The sequence below is a fragment of the Talpa occidentalis genome, unplaced genomic scaffold (assembly GCF_014898055.3).
Source record: "Talpa occidentalis isolate TD23 unplaced genomic scaffold, MPIMG_talOcc4v2.1 talOcc4.2, whole genome shotgun sequence".
Taxonomy (NCBI): Eukaryota; Metazoa; Chordata; class Mammalia; order Eulipotyphla; family Talpidae; genus Talpa; species Talpa occidentalis.
The window spans coordinates 102,928,211-102,951,460 of record NW_023602073.1 but is presented as its reverse complement, the minus strand read 5'-3'; the positions used below and the strand labels follow the sequence as shown (position 1 = coordinate 102,951,460).

The following is a 23,250-nucleotide window of genomic DNA, read 5'->3' as shown; positions in this document are numbered from 1 at the left end:
TATACTAGTCTTGCTGTTAATAAAGTAGAAATATTAATATTTCATTTTTTAAAAGATTTATTTATTTATACAAGAATCAGGGTACAGGCCAGAAGCGCGGGAGGGTGAGAGGATTCACCAGAGACAGAGCGGGGAACAGAACAGGCAGACTGACTGAAATACACTGCTGAGGGGAGCAGAAGCGAGACAGGAGAGGTCTGCCGCACCATGTGGGATTAACTGGCGCTGCAGAGGCTACAGACATCTTCACAGCGCTGTGCTCAACTGCTGATGCGACGCCAATATTACATTTAAAAAAAAAATGTTCAAATAACAAATATTTGAGTACCTGTTATGTGCCAGGCACTGTTAGAGGCAACTGGGATATCAGTAGTGATCTAAACAAACAACTCGTCATGTAGCTTACTGATTTTATATGTTGTTTGATATTGCTTTCTGATAAATATCTTTATCATTTTTTGTTTGATTGTCAGAAATGTACTACAAGTTTTTAATCCTCCATTAATGCACTCATCTTTTTTTGTCTTTTGTCTCTTTATAATGACTTATGCTGAACAGTCAATACATGCCTGAGCTGCTAATCCTATGTCTTTTTATTTGATTACTTTTTTTTTTTATTGAGGTAACCTTGGTTTACAACATTGTACATAATTTAGAGGAATAGGATCATGTCCTTCAGGTGTTTGTTACGACCCCACACCTACTACTGAGACACTGAAAGTCCTCCACCTTAATCCATTGTGCCCCATCTCCACTTTTATCTCCCTCTGGTAGCCTCAATTCTACACTTATATTTCGAGAGTTTGTTACTACTTTGATTTTACCTGAGACTTATTTTGTATCTCTGTGTCCCACCTATAAGTGATATCTAGAATTTGTCTTTCTCCTTCTGACTTATTTTGCTTAGCAGAATCCCTTCCAGTTCCATCCATGTGTCAAAAGTCAAGAATTTATCTCTTTTTATAGCTGAGTAGTCCATTGTTTTTATATATACCACATTTCCTAATGCACTCATTTGTCTTCGGGTACTTAGGTTATTTTTGTGACATGGCGATTATGAATATTAGCTGCAGTGAACATAGGAGAGTACATATATCTGTTAGTATTAGTGTTTTGCATTCTTCCAATAGCTATCTAGAAGTGCAATTCCTGGATCATATGGTAGATCTATTTTTAAGATTTTGAGATGTCTCCATAGTGTTTTCCCTAGGGGCTAGATCAGTCTACATTCTTACCAGTGTTATAACTAAGATATAAATTATGATCCAGTATAAAATATAAACTATTAAGTTATATTCTATTAATAATTTGTAGTCTAAAATATCTACTGCAAAAAATGGAATTTTTGTCTTTTATGTTTATTATAAACAAAATCAGTTTAAAGCGTTTGTTTTGAATTTATAAATAAGTTATTTGAATTACATTTACAAACGTTTAAGTAATAGTTTGTAGAATCACTACATAATGAACTGCTTCAAGCAAATGATTTATATTGGACAACTCTAAAGTTTATATAATAGTAGAGAGCAGCATTGGGGCATACAATCCTCAAAAAAATTTTGACATGTAAATGATAAATTGTTGATATCTATGGTATCTAGGTGGTGTGTTCTTAAATAGTTAGCTATAGCCTAGCATGTTGCATACTGATTAACTCAATGAGAACCCAGTCAAATTAAACTGTGATAGTGTTAGAATTGCCTTATACACTGATGGGACTCCTCCTTGTGCCACCAGTGAAATAGGCAGGCGGCCTAGGACTCTGGACCTCTCTCTACCTGACAGATTTCACCAAAAAGGTGCTGCTTTGACCACTGATCTGCAAGTATAACCTTGTCAGGAACCAGACTTGCATCCTAGTGCATGCCCTTTGTACTGCTTAGTATACAATAAGCTGAAATGCATGCTAACAACATTACAGGTTTCAGCTTGTTGGAAGATGGTCATGTTGGGGAGTCTTTTTAGAAGAAATCACTCTGCAGCTGTGATTTAAACCCTGATTGTTTACCATGTTATCCCTAGAATAACTAGTGAAATGGGTTGGTAAGTGAGATAATTTTCTTTTTACTGAATTTGGTGAAATCTTTGAAGGTTGTATAGACAACACTTCAGGCGAAAGATGGGAAGTTAGATACAAGAGAATCTTTAGTTTTAATTAGTTTCTTCTAAAATCCTTGACATGGAAATAATTATAGTAGAGTTATATATATAATGATTGGAAAGACTGTTTTATCCCCTTTGATTCTTTTCACTCACAGGATTCTTACTATGTATGATAAGTACTGATTGTAAGCACTTCTTTAGCCATATATGTTGATGTATTTTCATTACAGGAGGGCTCATGAAATAAAATTTTAAATACTTAAGAAGAAAACCTTTTTATTTTGAAATAATCTTAGATTTATAGAAAAGTTGTATGAAAGTAGAATCTCTACTTTAAGCATCTTTTTTCCTGAACCATTTGAAAATCAGTAGAAGTTATAATTCCTCTTTCCCTAAATGGGTGTATATATCTGCAGCCTGCTTTTAATACCTGTGGGCTGAATTGTGTCCTCCCAAAATTCATATGATGACGTCCTAACTCGTTAGTGTCTATATTTGGAGACTTTATGAGGTAATTAAGGTTAAATGAGGTCATTGCAGTGAACCCTTATCCAATAGGACTGGTGTCCTTGTAAGAAGAGATGAGGACCCAGACGTAGAGAAGGAAGACCATGTGGAAACACTGGAAGGTAGCCAGGCATAAGCCAAGTGGAGAGGCCTTAGGAAAAATGAACCCTGCTGACACCTTGCTATCAGACTTCTAGCCTCCAAAATTGTGAAGAAATAAATTTCTGTTGTTTAAGCTATCTAGTCTTGTTATGGCAGCCTTAGCAAACTAATACTACTTGTAAAGAATGGTATAAGAATAATGTTTTAAGTTAATTGCATAAGAAGTATCTTTAAGGAAATCCTGTGCATTTACTAAAACAATTTGGATTGTGTAGGAGTTTGAACCTGTTTACCATTTCTTTGGGGGAAAAAAATCTGGAGTGGGAGGTAAGAGTGGGGCATGATAGGTAACTCAGTAAGAATGTCATTCTGTTGCTTAGCAGCAGACAAGAAAACCAAGAGTGTTTTTTAAAAGTTGGAGTTATAAATGGAACACCTGCATCCAATTTTGATTGCCTCACTTCAAGAATGATAGAGCATAAATTGAAAAAATCTCAAGAAGTGAAAAAACTGATTGTAGGCATTGTAGAAGACTAGTATTTGACAGTAATCCATAAGTATTGTTCAGCAACTGCTTACTTGGCCTACTAGGCTAGGTGGGCAGTTTTAAGGACCCCACTGCCTTCATCTTCATTGAGTAGAAAACAACAAAAGTAGTAGATCTTTACTTCTGTTGAATAGCAACACTCTTCTCCTCCTATGTGTGTATGTATCAGTCTATTTGCAGAATAGATATATAAGTAAAAATGCTTACCACCCTGTCTGTTGTTGAAAGTGCCTGGGTTTTCATACAAACAATACATAAACTATCTTTTAAAAAGAGTATGATTTGACTTAGTGCTATGAATTTCTTTCTGACACTTAGATACTATGTTCTCCTTACTGCATTATTTTATTTAAAGAAAATATTACTATATATACTGGTAGGTAGAAGCAGGGATGACCTTTATTCAATAGAGGCAATGTAGCTAAAAAAGTCTCTAAGATCAAAAGGTGGCAAATGAAGGGAATAGCCTCTCACTTAACAGAGCAGCCAGTGATAGTAACTAAGGCTAAGAGGAGAAATTAAAATAGGAAGAAGTTACTTTGGTCACCTAAATTTTTAATGTAGGCTATCTGTCACTTAAAATGCAGCCTACAAACTAACTAGATAACAAATAAAAAAGAAGGGTATTGCTAGTGACTGTTTTAAACATAGTTAAAATTTTTAATAATTTACAGTGGGCTAAGCTTACTAAATATATTCTAAAACTAAGTTGTAAAAAGTGTTTGATGGTTGTCTCTGGGAAAGAGTATATCTGTACTTCTCTCTGTCTTCATTGGCTTTGTAGAAGTTCCAATGGGAATCAGAGACTTGGTGGAACCTGAATGAATGGGCTGGTTCAGTCAGGGTCAAGAAACCTGACATGTCCATGCAGTGAAGGGAGAAGTTCATCCCTTAGGCATCAGCCTTGTTTTCTGGCACATTCATAACAGTGACGAGTATGTCAGGTGTGAGAAGACTACCTGGAAAGGATACCATCCATTAGAGATAGCTGATTCGCTAATGAATAATAATGGTTTGCTATTCTCTCACAGTTGGCGTGTCACGAGAATCCAAATTATAGTTGTATGACTTATTTGGTGGGGTTAGAATGAGAACACTGAGAATTACTATATGACTTAAATGCTTAAAGGCATCAACACAGGACAGGTTGTTAACACCTTCATCTTAACAGGAAGGAAAGAAGTGCGTTTGGAAATGACAAAGCCTTTGACCAAAGAACTCTCTTAGCTGGGCATCATTTAGATGAACCATGTTAATCAACGTATACTTCAGACTCCTCTTCCTTGACAGCCCCTTATCCCTCTGATGGAAACATTTTTCTTTATATATTCAGTAAGGTTATTGTCAAGTCCACTCTGTGTGCAAACTGCTAAGGCATTTTTCACTGCAAGTCTTTGCCATCATCCATTATGGGTTCATATGGAATTTGATCAATCAGTGATTTGAGCAAAGGTGTTCTCATCTGGATATAGGAGAGATTTACCACAGTGGCAAAAATAGGTTCTGAAATGAGACTATATGGCAATGCAAATGTTTGCAATTTAGTCATGGATTTTGTTATATAATGTACATGCATTTCTGGTATTTAACAAGTTATTTTGAACCTTATACTGGAACTCACACTGTAGCACCAGATTTCTGAATCTGGTCTAGAGTAGCTTTAAAGATCTACGGTTTGGTTTAAAGAAAACTTTTCTTTTTTGCCTTAAATGCATTATGTAAACTTCATTAATTGTAATCTTTAACATTTTGTTTTTTTAGAGACCAGTCAAATGCCTTACTTTCCACCACAGTGTTGACCTTAAAGTTTAACCTGTAATAGACAATACAACTTTCAAGTGGTATTTATGCATTAATACCTAGCCTATCCCATATTGCATATTTAAACTTTATAAAAGAGAGCAACTTGAGATGGCTCATAAGAAATTTCCTTAAAATAATTGAGTTTAATAATCTAGGATGATAATTATTTATTTCTACATGGAGTTAGTTTTAAATACTTTGTATAGTTATAAATATACTTCATCTTTTATTCTATATTTCCCTTCCCAAAATCTATTGAGATTGGAAGACTGATGTGAATAAAAACTTAAAAGAGATTCATACATATGTATATTAAATTCCACTAATTAAATGATTGTGTTTTTAGGACCTCTTTGGTTGTTTTTGTTATACAAATTTATGAATATTCACTTAGTGAGTATACTTTTATTTATAAAACCTCATCTTAGTACTTGCTCTGATGGGATTGAAACGTCTTATGATCAGTGAAAGTACACTTGTAATGATGAAATCACTAGTCTGTATTTAAGCTAGTGTATGTCTTAATATGTAAACTTGTTATATATTCCTTTAATATGCTTTTTAGGAATCATAGAGAATACTGATTTAGAATCCTATCTTTTCTATGAATGTTATAATTCAGAGTTGCATTCTTTTCAAAGATAAGCAATACTTATATTTTAACTAAGTGAAGAAGTCATAAACTAATTATAACAACTATAAACCTTTATTAATCTACCCTAATGCCCATAGTACTACATACCTTGATTATATAAGGTCTCACTATATAAAATGTACATGGTATGTATAACTATAACCCTACTAAACCACATATCTGGACTATCTAAAAGTTATAGGTGAGTTTAATAAATATCAGTTGTCATTTTATTAACTATTTTTGCTTAGCACTTTAGAAGCCAGGAAGATGGGAGGCTTATGGGAAGCACCCCTTAAAAAGCTGCCCATGAAATTCGAATTCTTGCCTACTTTTACTCTTAATAAATGTCTTTGTAACAAGAAGACACATTAATAAAAATTCTCTGTAGCTTATAGTTATCCATTAGATTTTGAAGCTGCAGCACCGGGTTAGTAGGTAGATCTTAGGTGCAATGCAAAATGATTCTTGGGGCCTCCCCGTTGGCGCAGCAGTTGAGTGCTGGGTTGCGAAGCTGCCCGCAGCCTCTGGAGCGCTTGTTCGATTCCCGGCTGCTCCCCAGCCTCCGGAGGAGGGTCCCACATGGTGCGCCGAACTCTCCTGCTGCCCGCTTCTCCCCTCAGCAGTGTACCTTGGTCCTTCTGCCTGCTCTGCTCCCCACTCTGGCTCTGGTGAATTCTCTCACCCTCCCGCACTTCTGACTGTACCCAGTGCGTGTATAAATAAATAAATAAATCTTTTTTTTTAAAAAAATGATTATTTTATTACCAGATGCTAGCATTTACCTAGGGTATGTTTTGATAATTCTGTAGAAGAAATTAACCTGAATCAGTACCCCTTAGTGAATTTCTTTCCACAACGATTTAAATAAGGTTGTTCTTTGTTTTAAAATGACAAACTCATTTGAAAATGAATCTGCTGCCTTGCATTATTAAAGCTCTTAACTATTTAAATTGTATTTTAATTTTATGGAACTACTCTTGTGCTTCTGTTCAATGAGTTTTATGAAACTCATAATTTGTGGACTTGGGTACCTAAAAGATATTTTAAGTCTTAAATAAGAAGTTCATAGCATTTTTCACTTTTATAGTGCACTTAACATAGTAAAGAAATAGCACAGTTAATGTATCTGTTTCTGTGTTCCAGTCATGTAAAAATGCTGCAAATACTAATTATGGTAGATTTTTTCTTTTTACATAGGGATCAGCAAATTTTTTTCTGTGAAGATCCAACAAGTAAATATTTTAGACGTTGTAGACCATGTCATCCATATCACAACTACTCAGCTCTGTTGTTGTGAAAACAGTCAGATAATACGTAAATAAATGGGTGTATCTGTATTTCAGTGACAAACACAGGCAAAGCGCTGGGTTTGGCCTATGGGTAGTATTTTGACAGTTCCTGCTCTTTGAACCTGGCTACTCCAATATTATGCCTTTTATATCTGGAAATGAGGTGTTAGTTTCCCTCTTTTTTCTCTAGTACCAATTGCAATACTTTAGCTCTGAATACTAATAGCATAAGAAAATCCCCAAAGATATTCTAGGAGGAAGTCTGTTAGTTGGATACAAAGAAATTACAGACTGATTATATAGATGTGTTCTCAAAACCTGGATACTCCCATAGTCTATGGCTCATCATGAGCTTTGCTGAATAAAGTCAAGAAACTGTTACCTTGTGCTCATTCACCTTAGTGCTGCTCATCAAATCAAGCCCTTTTATTTATCTCTCATTGACTCCGTGTTACATTTCTCACAGCATCTCTTCCAGGGTCATCCCTCTTTATTTAGCCATTGCCCCCATAGTCTCATAGCTTTGTCTTTAGCATTTGATCTCACATCTCATACTTAGCAAAGATGTATGATATCATTGACCATTAATATCTCTTGTTAGACAAAAACAAAGAGAAACCCCACCGACTGGGAGAACATTTTTGCACACAACACTAACGATAAAGGACTGATCACAAAAATCTATGAAGAGCTGATGAGACTCAACAAAAACAAAGAAAATAATCCAGTCAAAAAATGGGCAGAAGATATAAAAAAGAAACTTCTCCAAAGAGGAAATGCAAATGGCCAACAGGCATATGAAAAAATGTTCAACATCACTTGTAATCAGGGAAATGCAAATCAAAACTACCATGAGATACCATCTTACACCAGTGAGAATGGCACATATTTAAAAAACTAGCAACAACAAATGTTGGCGAGGTTGTGGAGAAAAAGGAACTCTCCTGCACTGTTGGTGGGAGTGCAAACTGGTCCAACCACTATGGAAAGCTGTGTGGAGATTTCTTGACCTACTAAACATATGATCCAAGCTTCCATATGATCCAGCAATTCCACTCCTAGGTATTTACCCAAAGGACACAGAAACATCAATTCCAAAGAGCACCTGCACCCCTATATTTATAGCAGCACTGTTTACAATAGCTAAGCTTTGGAAACAGCCCAAATGCCCAAAAATAGATGACTGGATCAAGATGTGGTACATATACACCATGGAATATTACTCAGCATTCAAAAAAAAAATAAACACATGCAATTTGCAGCAACATGGATGGTGCTGGAAGGGATCATGCTCAGCGAAATAAGCCAGAAAGAAAAAGGAAAATACCGGATGGTCTCACTCATAGCAGGAATCTAGAAAACTTAAATAAGGGACCAGGAAAAAGAATAACTATAAGAAAGTAAAAATCAAAATCAACAAACAATTATGAACCAGAGACACTCTATGGGGGGTGGGGGGGCGGGGAGGGGAGGGGTTGGGGTCAAAATAAGGGGGTCGCAATTATGGGGAATATAAAAATAAAAAATATATATATAAAAATATCTTGTTAGAGAGAGATAGAATATCTATATTCTTTTTTAAAGGTAGAAGTGAAAAATGATAGTTCTCCCTACTAAATAAATTTTTAATTTCCAATTTAATGGGAAAGTTGTTACTGTAAGATATTTGCCTTAATGAGTATGGTACACCATGAACTCTTCCTCTGTAACATAAAATTCCTGAATAATGTATCTACTCTTACATGAGATATATATATATATATTAGAATCTTAATTTATAAGTACATTATGTTTGTGCCTTAGAGTTACAAATTTAAGATAGACAACAAGCAGTATATATAGTCCTGTAAGGAACAGACCAGACAGAATATGGGGTTCTTTTTTTTTTCAATTTTTTAAAATTTTTTATTTATTTATGCATACAAGAGCTGGGGTACAGGCCAGAGGTGTGTGGGGTGGAGGTGAGAGGATTCACCAGAGACACAGTGAGGAACAGAACAGGCAGATTGAATGCACTGCTGAAGGGAGCAGCAGGCGAGACAGGTGAGGTCTGCTGCACCATGTGGGTAGCTCCCTGGTTGGCTGGGGATCGAACTCATGCTGCAGAGACTGAGGATTGCTTCATAATGTGGTGCTTTAACCCCTTGTGCCACCAGGGAGGCCACCCAGAATATGGGGTTCTTGACAAAGATTTTTTTTGTTTTACTGATATTTTTAATTAGGAGAACTAATTCAACAGGAAACTCATCTGAAACTATATCAGGAAAACCTTATTGTCTTTGCATGGGGATATTCAGTTAAAGCTAGGTGAGTGTGTTAGATGACTCTTCCAGCTACCTCAGGGTTCTGATGTACCCCTGGTATCAATGCAGAACAAGTCTACTGCATTTTGGATAGAAGCTCTGGTTTTCAGTAGGGGCAGTCTACAACCCCTTTAGAGAAGAATATGAAGAGTGGGGTGTGAAATACAAGTTCAAAGAAGTTAGTGAAAATGTCTTTTTAAAAAGAACAAGACATTATGGAAAATAAATAGGCCCAGACAACAAAAACAAGTAGTTGTAGAAATGAACTGATTAAATATCTAGGAAATAAATTATAGTCACTATAACGAAAGAAATCTATTTCTTGAAGAGAGCCTTTGATATTTGGAAGGAATTGAATCTGCATATTGCTTTGGATAAGATGGCCTTTATTTATTTATTTATTTTTTGGGTGGGACCCTCCCCGGCAGCCCGGGAATGAACTGGCCTCGCAGAGGCTGCGGGCAGCCTTGCATCCCAGCACTCAACCGCTGAGCCATTGGGGAAGGCCTGATAAGATGGCCTTTTAACAATGTTAATTCTTGTATTCTATAAATAGGGAACATCTTTGCAGTTCATTTGGCTTTTTAAATTTCCTTTAACTATTTCTTAGAGTTTTCATTATTTAGGTCTTTTTCCTTCTTTGTTAAGTTTGTTCCTAACTACTTGTTTTTGATGCTTTTAAGTGGGATGATTTTCTTGATCTCTTTTCTAACTTATTGTTTGCAATAAGAATGCAACAGACTTTTGTATACCACTACTTAACTGATTTATTCTCTCTAATAGTTTTCAGTGGTGTCTTTAGGGTTTCCCATGTATGTTCTCATGTCATATGCAAATAGCGATATGGACACGTTTTTTAAACTACTGTAGACAATGGCACTTGGGAGACTCCTTGGTCATTTAATTGGAGGCCCAAAAAAAGTTGGAAGAAATGATAGAGAATATTTGAGGAGGAAATTATTAAGAATCTTCATCTTTCATGAATTGATATGTTTTTACATCCTATGTTCACTCAGAATATTTAAATAGAATAAATGAAAATAATTTTATCTAGGCATATTGTGATGAAATTGCAGAATATAAAAGGTAAAGGGACAGAGCTGTTAGGGAGAAGAGATGTAATTACCTTAAGAGGAAGACAATTATTACACTGAGAGTAGATTCTTATCAAAATAGGCATTGGATTAATAATTTAAAAGTGAGGAAATAAAATGAGTTTGTCCTAAAATTTTAAGCCTGGCCAAACTTTCATTCAAGATTGATGGGAAATATAAAGACTAAATAAGTTATTTAGCTTTATGTGACTCAGATTTCCTTATCTATATATAGTAATAATGATGTTTGCCTTATAGGTTATTATCTACTTTGTTTATTGATATGTCCCAATTGCTTAAATAGTTCCTAACCTATAGTAGGCATCAACAAAAATTTATTAAATCAGTAAGTCAGTTTATTGTGAATGTTAAATATATAAACAATCAGGTTATGAATATTAACATATAAAGAATTTATAGTAGTATTTGATGTGTGAATAACTACTCAATACATGTTTTATGTTAATGTTTTACTACTCATATGTACTCACCAAAAGAACTATTAAAAATATTCTTCAACAAGAAAACTCAGTTCAGAAATGATCAGATATAATAAACATTCATGACACAGAAATTGACAAAATGCCAGTAAAATAAATGACATGGAAGAAGAAAGAAAAACTAATCTTTATGTATTATTTTTAGAAAGGTACAACTAAAATCATTAAGGTAATTCTAAACTTAACATGAGAGAAAAGGGCCAAGAATAGCTAAGAGAGTTTTGAAGAATGAGACAAGATTTATAGACTTATTACCCTAATAGATGTACAGACTTACTACAGATTAACAATTAAGACTGGTGCTGGGAAAGGGAACTAGACTAGTGAAACAAAATGACCAAAAATAGACCCACACATGTATGGAAATTTGGCATGTGACAGAAAGCATCACAGATTAATGGATAATGTAGATTTTTCAATGCATTGGACTGGGGTGTGGTTATTTCTAAAGAAACCAAAATGAAATTTAATATTCTACTTTGTATAAAATTCCACTCCAGTTGGGTAAAAAACCAAATTCAAAAAAGAGCAACTATAAAGTAAGGCTGTCATTAAAAAAATGATATCGGATATTGTTCTTTGAATAAAGAGGAAATTATAGAAGAGACTAGCATATAATCATAAAGGAAAATGGATTGATGTGACTGTATTATAATTTCATATCCCAAGATTTTATAAACAAAGCAAAAAGACAGGTTTCAGATTTAGAGAAGATACTTATAATGCATATAACTGACAAAGGTTGGTATCCAACCTAAAATAGAATTCCTACAAGTTAAGAAGTAAGAAACAGCTCTCAGGAATTGGTTTGTAAATGTTATTAAAAAATCATTAAAAAGGGCCTCCCTGGTGGCACAACGGGTTAAGATACAACCTATGAAACTATCCACAGCCACTGCAGCACGAGTTCAATTCCCAGTCAGGGAGCTACCCCCATGGTGCAGCAGACCTCTCCTGACTTGCATGCTGCTCCCTTTGCAGTGTATTTCAGTATATTTGTCTGTTCTGTTCCCTACTCTGTCTCTGCTGATTCCTCTCACCCCCCACACCTCTGGCCCGTACCCCAGTTCTTGTATGCATAAATAAATCTTTAAAAAATCATTAGAGAATATAACATTTTATATTCATGTAAGCATTTTGCAGAGTAGGAAACTTGAGTGGCCCATAAACACATGAAATAATCTTTAACCTCACTAGTGATCATACTAATTCAGTCTTACCATTCCATAGTCATTAGCCAGGCAGATGTTAAAAAAAAAAAAGGTGAAAAGACTAGATATTGACAGAGATATGGGGATCCAATATTTTTAACACTGTTTCTGGGATCATCCATTGAAATAAACATTGAGGAGACCTATTTTGTAAAATCCAATAAAGAAGAAGCATACCCAGCCATCTGCATATACTTCCCCTTCTCATACATTCTAGAGAAATAGTCTTCTAAAGAGACACAAGGAAGCACACATAGGAATGTTTATTCTAGCATTCTTTGTTATGGCAAAACTTGGAAAGCACCTAAATATTTTAATTTATTTTTTTATTTTTATATTCCCCATATAATTGCAAACCCCTGATTTTGACCCCAATTCCTCCTTTCCCTGCCCTCCCCAAGTGTGTCTCTGGTTCATAGTTGTTTGTTGATTTTGATTTTTTTCTTTCTTATAATTATTCTTTTTCCTGGCTCCTTATTTAGGTTTTCTAGATTCCTGCTATGAGTGAGACCATCCGGTATTTTCCTTTTTCTTTCTGGCTTATTTCGCTGAGCATGATCCCTTCCAGCACCATCCATGTTGCTGCAAATTGCATGTGTTTATCTTTTTTGAATGCTGAGTAATATTCCATGGTGTATATGTACCACATCTTCTTGATCCAGTCATCTATTTTTGGGCATTTGGGCTGTTTCCAAAGCTTAGCTGTTGTAAATAGTGCTGCTATAAACATAGGGGTGCAGGTGCTCTTTGGAATTGATGTTTCTGTGTCCTTTGGGTAAATACCTAGGAGTGGAATTGCTGGATCATATGGAAGCTCTATCTTTAGTAGGTTGAGTAATCTCCACACAGCTTTCCATAGTGGTGGACCAGTTTGCACTCCTACCAGCAGTACAGGAGAGGTCCTTTCTCTCCACATCCTCACCAACATTTGTTGTTGCTAGTTTTTTTCATATGTGCCATTCTCATTGGTGTGAGATGGTATCTCATTGTAGTTTTGATTTGCATTTCCCTGATTGCAAGTGACCTTGAACATTTTTTCATATGCCTGGTGGCCATTTGCATTTCCTCTTCGGAGAAGTTTCTTTTTATATCTTCTGCCCATTTTTTGACTGGATTATTTTCTTTGTTTTTGTTGAGTCTCATCAGCTCTTCATAGATTTTTGTGATCAGTCCTTTATCGTTAGTGTTGTATGCAAAAATTTTCTCCCAGTCACTGGGGTTTCTCTTTGTTTTGGTTATTGTCTCTTTTGCTGTGCAGAAGCTCTTTAATTTGATGTAGTCCCAGCTGTTTATCTTTGCCTTCACTATCACTGCTTTGGGTGATGCATCTGTAAAGATGTCTTTGAGGTGCATGTCATGTAGTGTTTTGCCTATATTTCCTTCTATGTATTTTATGGTTTCAGGTCTTATGTCTAGTTCTTTAATCCATTTTGAGTTGGTTTTCGTACATGGTGTGAGGTTGTAGTCAAGCTTCATTCTTTTGCATGTAGCGACCCAGTTTCCCCAGCACCATTTATTGAACAAGCTTTCTTTACTCTAGTGCATATTCTTTGCTTTTTTGTCAAAGATTAGTTGACCATAGATCTGAGGGTTTATTTCTGGGTTTTCTATTGAGTTCCATTGATCCATGTGACTGTTCTGGTTCCAATACCATGCAGTTTTGATTATTATGTCTTTGTAATATAGTTTGAAATCTGGGAGAGTGATGCCTCCATTCCCTTCTTTTTTTTTTTTCAGGAGGGTTTTGGCTATTCGGGGTTTTTGGTGGCTCCATATGAATTTCATCAATATTTTTTCTATTTCTTTGAAGAATGACATTGAAATTTTAATTGGAATAGCATTGAGTCTGTAGATTGCTTTTGGTAGGATGGCCATTTTGATAATGTTAATTCTTCCTATCCATGAGCAGGGGATGTCTTTCCATTTCTTTGTGTCTACTTCTATTTCTTTTAACAGTGTTTTATAGTTTTCTTTGTATAGGTCCTTTACTTTTTTGTTAGGTTTATTCCCAAGTATTTGATTTTTTTTTTGTTTCAATAATAAACAGAATGATTTTCTTGATTTCTTCTTCTTCAGATTTATTGTTTGTGTATAGGAAGGCTGCTGATTTTTGTGCGTTGATTTTGTATCCTGCCACTTTACTAAACTGATTGATTAGTTTAATTAGTTTTTCTATGGAGTTTTTGTGGTTCTCTATGTATATTATCATATCATCCACAAATAGTGATAGTTTTACTTCTTCCTTGCCTATTTGGATTCCTTGTACGTCTTTCTCTTTTCTTATTGCTCTGGCTAGGACTTCCAGTATTATGTTGAAAAGCAGTGGTGAGAGTGGACATCCTTGTCTTGTTCCAAATCTTAATGAGAATGCTTTCAGCTTTTCACCACTGAGAATGATATTGGCTGCGGGCTTGTCATAGATGGCCTTTATGATGTTGAGATATGTTCCTCATATCCTGAGAATTTCAAGAGCCTTTATCACAAATGGGTGTTGTACTTTGTCGAATGCTTTCTCAGCATCTATGGATATTATCATATGGTTTTTATATTTCTTTTTGTTGATGTGTTGGATTACATTGATTGGTTTTCAGATGTTGAACCATCCTTGTGTCCCTGGAATAAATCCTACTTGGTCATGGTGAATCATCTTATGGCTGCATTGTTGGATTCTGTTGGCAAGGATTTTGTTGAGGATTTTTGCATCAGTGTTCATTAGGGAGATTGGCCTGTAGTTTTCTTTTTTTGTGCTGTCTTTGTTGGGTTTTAGTACTCGTGTAATGATGGCTTCGTAGAATGTATTTGGTAGTATTCCTTCTTTTTCAATTTTTTGAAAGAGTGTGTAGGATAGGCACTAATTCACTGCTGAACGTTTGGTAGAATTCATTTGTGAAGCCGTCTGTGCCTGGGCTTTTGTTTTTGGGGAGTGCTTTGATTACTGCTTCAATTTTGCTGCTTGTATTGGTCTGTTTAGTTGTTCTATTTCTTCTTTGTCCAGCTTTGGATGATTATATCATTCTAGGAATTTGTCCATCTCTTCTAGGTTGTTAAATTTGTTTGTGTATAAGTGTTCATAGTAATCTCTTATTATTCTTTTGATTTCTACTGAGTCTTTTGTGATTTCTCCTCTTTCATTTATAATCCTATTTATATGTGTTTTCTCCGATTTTTTCTTTGTGAGCCTTGCTAGAGGTTTGTCTATTTTGTTTATTTTTTCAAAGAACCAACTTTTGGTTTCATTGATCTTTTGGATTCTTTTTTTAATTTCTAATTCATTTATTTCTGCTTTGATTTTTATTATTTCTTTTTTTTTCTACTGGGTTTAGGGTTTTTTTGTTGTTGTTCTTTTTCTAGTTCTTTGAGATGTGAGGTTAGGTTGTTTCTTTGAGTTCTTTCTTGTTTGTTGATGTGAGCCTGTATTGCTATATATTTTCCTCTTATTACTGCTTTTGCTGCATCCCATACATTCTGGACAGTGGTGTCCTCCTTATCATTCAGCTCAAAGTATTTTCTAATTTCTTCTTTGATCTCCTCATTAGTCCAGTGGTCTTCCAGTAGTGTGGATTTCAATCTCCATGAAGTGGGAAGGTTCCTTGTTTTCTTTTCATGATTTATTTCTAACTTGATGCCTTTATGATCAGAGAAGATAGTTGAAATGATTTTGATTTTCATGTATCTGTTGATGTTTGTCTTGTGGCCCAGTATGTGATCAATTCTGGAGAATGATCCATGCGCACTTGAGAAAAATGTATACTCAGGTTTTTTTGGGTGCAGTGTCCTATAGATGTCTGTTAAGTCCATGAGTTATATGTCTTTATTTAGGGCTCTAGTGTCTTTGTTTATTGTTTGTCTTGTTGATCTGTCCATTGGTGAGAGTGGGGTGTTGAAGTCTCCCACTGTATATGTATTTTCTTTAATATCTGTTTTCGGAGCTCATAATAATTGACTAATATATTTTGGTGCCCCTTCATTTGGTGAGTATATGTTGATGAGTGTTATATCTTCCTGATGTATTGTCCCCTTGATCATAATGTAGTGTCCATCTATGTCTCTTTTTACTTTTTTTAATTTGAAGTCTATTTCATCTGATATAAGTATGGCTGTTCCTGCCTTCTTTTTTGGTCTATTTGCTTTTAAGATTGTTTTCCACCCTTTTACTTTCAGTCTGTGTTTATCTTTTGTGGTTAAATGTGTTTCCTGAGGTTGGATTTTGTTTTTTAATCCATTCTGCTACTCTGTATCTTTTTACTGATGAGCTTAATCCATTTACATTTAGAGTTAATATTGATATGTTGGCATCTGTGTTTGCCATTTTGCTTGTCTTTTTTGTGATTTAAGCACCTAAATATTTATCAAATGAGGGATTATGTTATAGTATTTACATAATGAAATAGTATGCAATAGTTAAAAAGTCAATCAGAGTGTGTGGACAAATCTCTCACAAACTATTGGGGAAAATTCAGAGGTATATACATATTATAATACCATTTATATAGAAACCATATGCCATTTATGGATCCATATTGTATAATAAAATAACATAATTTTCAAGCACATTTTTAAACATCAAGACATGATAAAGGTTACCTCTGAGGAAGTATGTAAATGGATGGGGCGATAAACAAATAGAGAAGGATAAGCAAAGAGATGAAATGTTAAGATTTGATACTCTTGAGTGATAACTACATGGATCTCATTAAATTAGATGCTATACTTGTCTGTATACTTATGATTCTTCATTGTAAATAATTTGAAAATAAATTTCAAAACATGTTCCAGAAATGAGGAATGAGATAGGTATTTGTGTGTATATTATTTGAATTTCTTATCCATAAGAATATGTGGAATCCTCTTTAACTTCTGTGATATGTTCTGGATCTTTCTCATGGGAAAATCCTATAAAACAACCATATTATAAGAAACCACTACTTTAATAAAAACAAGCTTAAAGCTTAATGTCATTTCCCATCTGTTAGTAAGTTAAAATGGCTAAATATGGGCCTCCCCGGTGGCGCAGCGGTTGAGCGCTGGGTTGCGAAGCTGCCCGCGGCCTCTGCGGCGCCGGTTCGATCCCCGGCTGCTCCCCGGCCACCGGAGGAGGGTCCCACATGGCGTGCAGACTTCTCCTGCCGCCCGCTGCTCCCCTCAGCAGTGTACTTCGGTCCTTCTGCCTGCTCTGCTCCCCGCTCTGGCTCTGGTGAATTCTCTCACCCTCCCGCGCTTCTGACTGTACCCAGTGCATGTATAAACAAAACAAACAAACCAGCAAACAAATAAATAAAGCATGCCTCTATAAAAAAAAAAAAAAAATGGCTAAATATTATGGAGAATCTGAAAATTAATTTATTTTATTTTACATTTTCAATGTTCACATTATGAAAACTACTTGGAATTGGTTTGTAAATGTCATATGCTGTGTTGAAAGTAAAAAAATATATAAGCATTTTATTTTTACTTAAATTTAAAAAAAAATGCCAAACAGTGAAGCAATGAATCTTAAGTCTAGTATTGTGCAAGAGCCTGTCATGAATAATTGTAATTTTGCTGTTAAGTTTATCTTATTTGACATAGTTCATTATTTTCACCATGAGTATGATATCTGGAGTTTGAAGAATATTTTGTATTGCTATTGACTCATCCTTCCCCCTTGCCAGCAGATATTTTTCTGCTTCTGAACAGTTGGAACAGATCATACTGGGCTTGTATAATAGCACCTTAATTTTGTTAGATATGATTTAGTTCAAATGTTTAGAAAGAAATTTTGCCATATTAAGTTTGAGTGGCTTTTTCCTTAATTTATAAAAGAAAAACTATAAACTTGACTGTTTTACATTGTTTGTTTTTATAATTTTCCATGGAAGGCATGCCATAAAATAAAATTATGACAATTGAGAGATAGTCTAGGTACCAGGATTATGTAGCAGTCTAGCATATGTTTGGGTTTCTTTAGTGGTGAGACCGTTTTTATTGCAGAGAATAGATGGGTTTAAATGGCAGGAGCATGACTAGAAAGTGCACATTATATATGTTTCAGTCAGCATGTTGCTAGTGACAGGTGCTCAATGGTTGTTGGTATCCTTGTCAGCAAAGAGAATCCTCTGACATTAAAGTCACCAGCTCAATCCTGATTTGGGGTGACTCTATTGGCAGTTCTATCAGGATGCAGCTGATCAGTGAATGTCAGAGGTACCGCTGTTCTTCAGAGTGTCACCAGCCCTCTGTGGGTTTTCTTTTTTCTTTGGGGGTGGGGTGTGTTTAGCTTGTCTTGTTGTTTAGTCCTAACCAGACTTTCAAATTGCTTTACCATTGGGAAATGAACTGAGAGGTCATAGGGAATGTAGGTATCTTTAGGGCATGCAAACCATATACAAAGTGACAACTTACATGGAGACTAGTAATGATTACCTTGACTCCAAGCCAATCAATGGTGGGAGCACCTGGGGACTCATTAAATGGCATTTGTGGTGTCTGTAACCCAAGGTTTTGAGCTCTGTTTCAGGAAAAGCAGTGACAGCCTTTAATGTCTAATTGACCTCTTCTCTTTTTTTCACTTTCTTTCACTTTCCATATTTTCTTTGATGTGGTCCCTGTTGGCAGCAAACAGCACTGCTCAGCATTTTGAACTTCTGTTCAGAGCTTCAACACCTCAGTTTGGGTAGTTGTGTAATGGTAAGTACTTGAAAATTCTATGTACTCAATTGCTTATTCTCTTTCTTTACATGGGTTAATTTTAATTTTATCTGACCTATCCCTTTCCCTCCCCTCACAGCTATTGTGATTTATGGTTTACTAAGGTAGACCCCACAATTAAACATTTTTTTTCAAATTGGAAAGTATGCCTTAGAAGCACTGGCATTATTTATCTGTGAGTATATTGTGATGGAAAGAGTTTGGTTCTGTCTCAAGCCAAATGGTTATCTCAAACAAGCTATTCACCTCTCTGGGTTTCTTTACAAAATAGGATGTCTGTCATACGCATGTGTCAGTAGTTCATTAAGTTTTTCACAAAGTCAATTTTAGTTTTTAAGTTCTTAGATTATTTCCTGGAAATGCTAATGTTAGTAGGTAGGTTTATTTTGTTTCTTTTTTTGAGTTTTACATTCCGTACTGGGTAAAATTAAAAGAGGGATAACCTGTGTTGGAACTTGAATATTTTATGAAATTTTACTGGTCCATGAAATCCAAAAGCCTAGGGACTGTTGGACTAGATAACCTTTAAAGTCCTTTCAGATTTAAAATTATGATTTTATGTGACATTAAAAGAGCTCATGGGGGGCCTCCCTTGTGGCGCAAGGGGTTAAAGTACTGCACTATGAAGCAATCCACGGCCTCGGCAGCATGAGTTCGATCCCCAGCCGGCCAGAGAGCAACCCACATGGCAAGGCGGACTTCTGTCTTGTCTGCTGCTCCCCTCAGCAGTGTATTTCAGTCAGTCTGCCTGTTCTCTTCCCTCTCTGTCTCTGGTGAATCCTCTCACCCCTCACATCTCTGGCCTGCACCCCAGCTCTTGTATGTATAAATAAATAAATCTTTTTTTAAAAATTTTAAAAAAATTAAAAGAGTTCATGGGGCAAGTTAGAACTTTTCATCTAAATTACATGATTTATAAATAGGACTGACACTCAGGGAAATAGAACTCTTATTTGTGTGTGCGTGTTTGTGAACATGTGTGTACGTACATACACTCACAGTATAGCTGTGGAGCAAGACCTTTCTCTTTCCTCCCAAGGCAGCTTCAGGTGATCCTAAACTATTCCAGTTTTTGTTCATTTATTAGGAAGATCTGAATAGGTTGCAAGATTCCAGAGAAGTATTCCTAGTATCCTATGCTTGGAATCAAAATTCATGGTCCCTGACCTAAAATAGAGCCCATTTGAACATCTTTTAGAATTCAGCAGTGATGTCAGTGATACCTCATGAGTTGGCAGTTTAGGCTAGAGAGGACTGTTATAATGACACTTTGTCTCCAAGTCCCTATGGTTTTTAATCATTGTGGTTAGGTCTGATGAAACCCCAAGTATGGACTCAGACCCAGCCCATTCTCTGGAATCAATATCAGGGGTCTACTAAGTCAACACTAGGTTTTCTTCTAGTCAGATTCTTGCTTAACTAAGTCATTTCATGGACTCCCATTGGGTCTTTCTAGTGGAAGAGAAGAACCCCAGTGAAATTCAGTGGCAGATTCTGTGACAACAAGACGACTAATTGCTGCCCCTGGATCTTTGCTTATGGCTAGCCTGCCCTGTTTAGATTGGCAAGGACCCTGTTTAACTTTGGCTAGAGGGACATTATCATACTTTGTCATTTACCTCCATTTAAACTGAGCAACAGTTTAAATAGACCTCTGACCACAGACACTTTAGAGTTGGAATTATATGTGCATATATATATATATATATATAATTTTAATTAGCTATATTTTAAGTGATAATTTTCCAGTGTTGACCCATGGAATATTAGTCCTGAAAGATATTTAATTAGAAAAAGGTTTATATGGAAACAATGGAGAAGGGAATAGAGACCCCTGGCTGAAACTAAGAAATGATGCTACTCTGTCTTCTTCTTGGAGTTTTCAGTGGAATTGTACAACAAAGAAACTGTTGCCTTTGCTTAAACTAATCTTTTCCAACTTCTCCTGACTGCTGAACCCATCTTCAATATTGTATCCATGAATATGTAATATAGTATGGTATGGGAAATGCTGCTTTAGATAAATAGGCTACTTTTAAAGTATATAGTTAACAGTAAAATATTGTCACCATCGATATTAGTTTGCCAAGAAATGAAGTATAACATTGAAGTTCAGAAATACTAATATTGCCATTACTTTCATCCCTGCCATGGAGTACTGTCCTCACAGCAGGTCCAGGTTCACCAGGACAGTAACATACACACACACCTCTTGGTGGATACTTTGGTTGATACCATGTTTACCTCAGTTTCTTTCCTGTCAGTTGACCAAAAGGCAGGGTGATTCACTTAATAGTTTATTTTTGACAATAAAAATAATAGCATTTAAAAAGTTTTTAATTTTTTATTTTCTAAAAAAGTGAATTGGCTGCTCTGGCAAAGCTACAGTTTTATGTTGTTCAGGTACACTCACTAAAGTCAGTAGTTGTCTCCCCAAACCTGTTTCTCATGTTTTTCTCCATGATTTTACTCTACACAGCTGGCACATAACTAGAACCTTATGAATCACCACTATATATAATCCATCAGCCCCTTGGTTCTGACTCAGAGCCCCAAATCTGTCCATTTCTCCAATTCCACTGTTATTACCTTAATCCAAGCCCCTGTCATCTTCCTTGTAGGCTAGTGCAGGCCTCTTCACTTGACTTTCTCCTCCACTCTTGCCTGCTTTACACCATTCCCAGACAGAAGCCAGAAGAGTTTTTGTTTTTATTTTAATATGAATTATATTTGTTATAAACCCTGCATTGATTTTCTTAGCCCTTAAATAAAAACCCAAACTCTCTCCTAGCCGAGTAGCCGGGCCCTTGTGTGACTTTGGCCCTCAGCACCTGTCCTCACCACTCTTGAGCTTTACCAACCTTTTTTCTTTGAATGTGACAAACTCATTCCTGGAGATGCCAACAACCACCATTTACCTCCTCCCTCAACTACTGACACTCCGATGGCTCTCACATTAACTGTTTTATTGTTTTCACACCACCTACCACGCTCTGAATTTATTTTGCTCATTTACTTGTCTGTGTTTCCCCCAAATGTGAATAGTCTTTGTTGTTTTGATTTTCTGTTGTTCCTAGCATCTAGAGTGGTGCTGGCACACAATAGCTGAAAACATGAATAAACCAGTGAACAAAGGGAATAATCATAGAAAATGTATGCTATTTTGTTCCCTTTTTACTTGGTAGTAATTTTGATGCCTGATTATAACAAAATCAAATGAACCTCTTAAAAGAACCTCTATAAAGAAATATTAAACATATAGGCCCACAAACTGAAATATTTAATAATCCTTGACTAGTAGAGACCTCGCTTGTGATCATGAGGTAAATCATTGGACACTCCATTAGCAACATAATTTAAATTATTTCCATGCTGTATATTCAGTCCCCAAATGCATTACTTACACCCAAATTAATATCCTTATCAGTACTACCTATATTCACATGCTATTTTAGAACCTAGCAAAGTTCATACCTTTCTCAGGGAGCTCTTATAGACCCACCAAAGTTTTTTAGCCAAATATAAATAGAAGTAACTAGGCCCTGTCAAGAAGTAGCAGCAGCAAGGTCAAAATGGGTGGCTACAAGGACGCCACACAATCTTCAAATTCTTCATGAGAGACTGAGGATTTCAGACTGCTTTGGGATTTCATTCATTAATGTCCTCTATCTGGAGCTTCTGTTAAATGGATTTTTAAATAAGTGATTACTCTTGCTGTTTTATGAAACAGTGGCAGATCTGTGAGATGAGTGGGCAGAGCTGTGTTAATGAGAATGTGGGTATGTTTACAGGGAAGCAAACAATAGGAGGTGATTAAGATTGTTTAAACTTGCTCTAAACAGTTTGCATTTCTGAGCAGATGTAAAAGATTGGAATTGTTTGATTTCCAGATTGAAGATTATGATGTGATAGCTAGCATGATAGGAGCCAAGTGTAAAAAACTCCGTACTCTGGATCTGTGGAGATGCAAGAATATTACTGAGAATGGGATAACAGAACTGGCTTCTGGATGTCCACTTCTGGAGGAACTTGACCTCGGCTGGTGTCCTACACTGCAGAGCAGCACTGGCTGCTTTGCCAGACTGGCACGCCAGCTCCCAAACTTGCAAAAACTCTTTCTTACAGCTAACAGGTCTGTGTGTGATACAGACATTGAAGAATTGGCATGTAATTGTACCAAATTACAGCAACTGGACATATTAGGTAAGGATACAATATATAAATTTGTTTTAAGGTCTATTTCCTTGACATAAAAGCTAATCTCAGACTTTTTGCAAGGCAAAAAAGGAACTTCTTGAATACAATAAAAATTTTGTCCTGATAAGACCACTTGGTTTGGTAGGAAGTGCAAGATAGGTTAATTGATATGTAGAGTAATTATATATGTGCTTAAGTAAAAGAGAGGGGACAATGACAGAAATATACAGTTGAACCTTATCAGAAAGCTCTAAGTAACCATTCATTTTT

At 35.8% G+C, this 23,250-nt stretch overlaps 1 protein-coding gene across 2 annotated transcripts in view; it reads left to right on the top strand.

Annotated features, from left to right (window-relative positions):
• The window catches only part of FBXL4 (F-box and leucine rich repeat protein 4), a 69,103-nt gene that overhangs the window by 41,975 nt on the left and 3,878 nt on the right, over positions 1–23,250 (top strand). For both annotated transcript variants that reach the window (XM_037520139.1, XM_037520138.1), the window contains 2 exons: positions 18,691–18,762; positions 22,674–22,986. In XM_037520139.1, the coding sequence (XP_037376036.1) occupies positions 18,691–18,762; positions 22,674–22,986 (385 nt within the window). The remainder of the gene's footprint in view (positions 1–18,690; positions 18,763–22,673; positions 22,987–23,250) is intronic.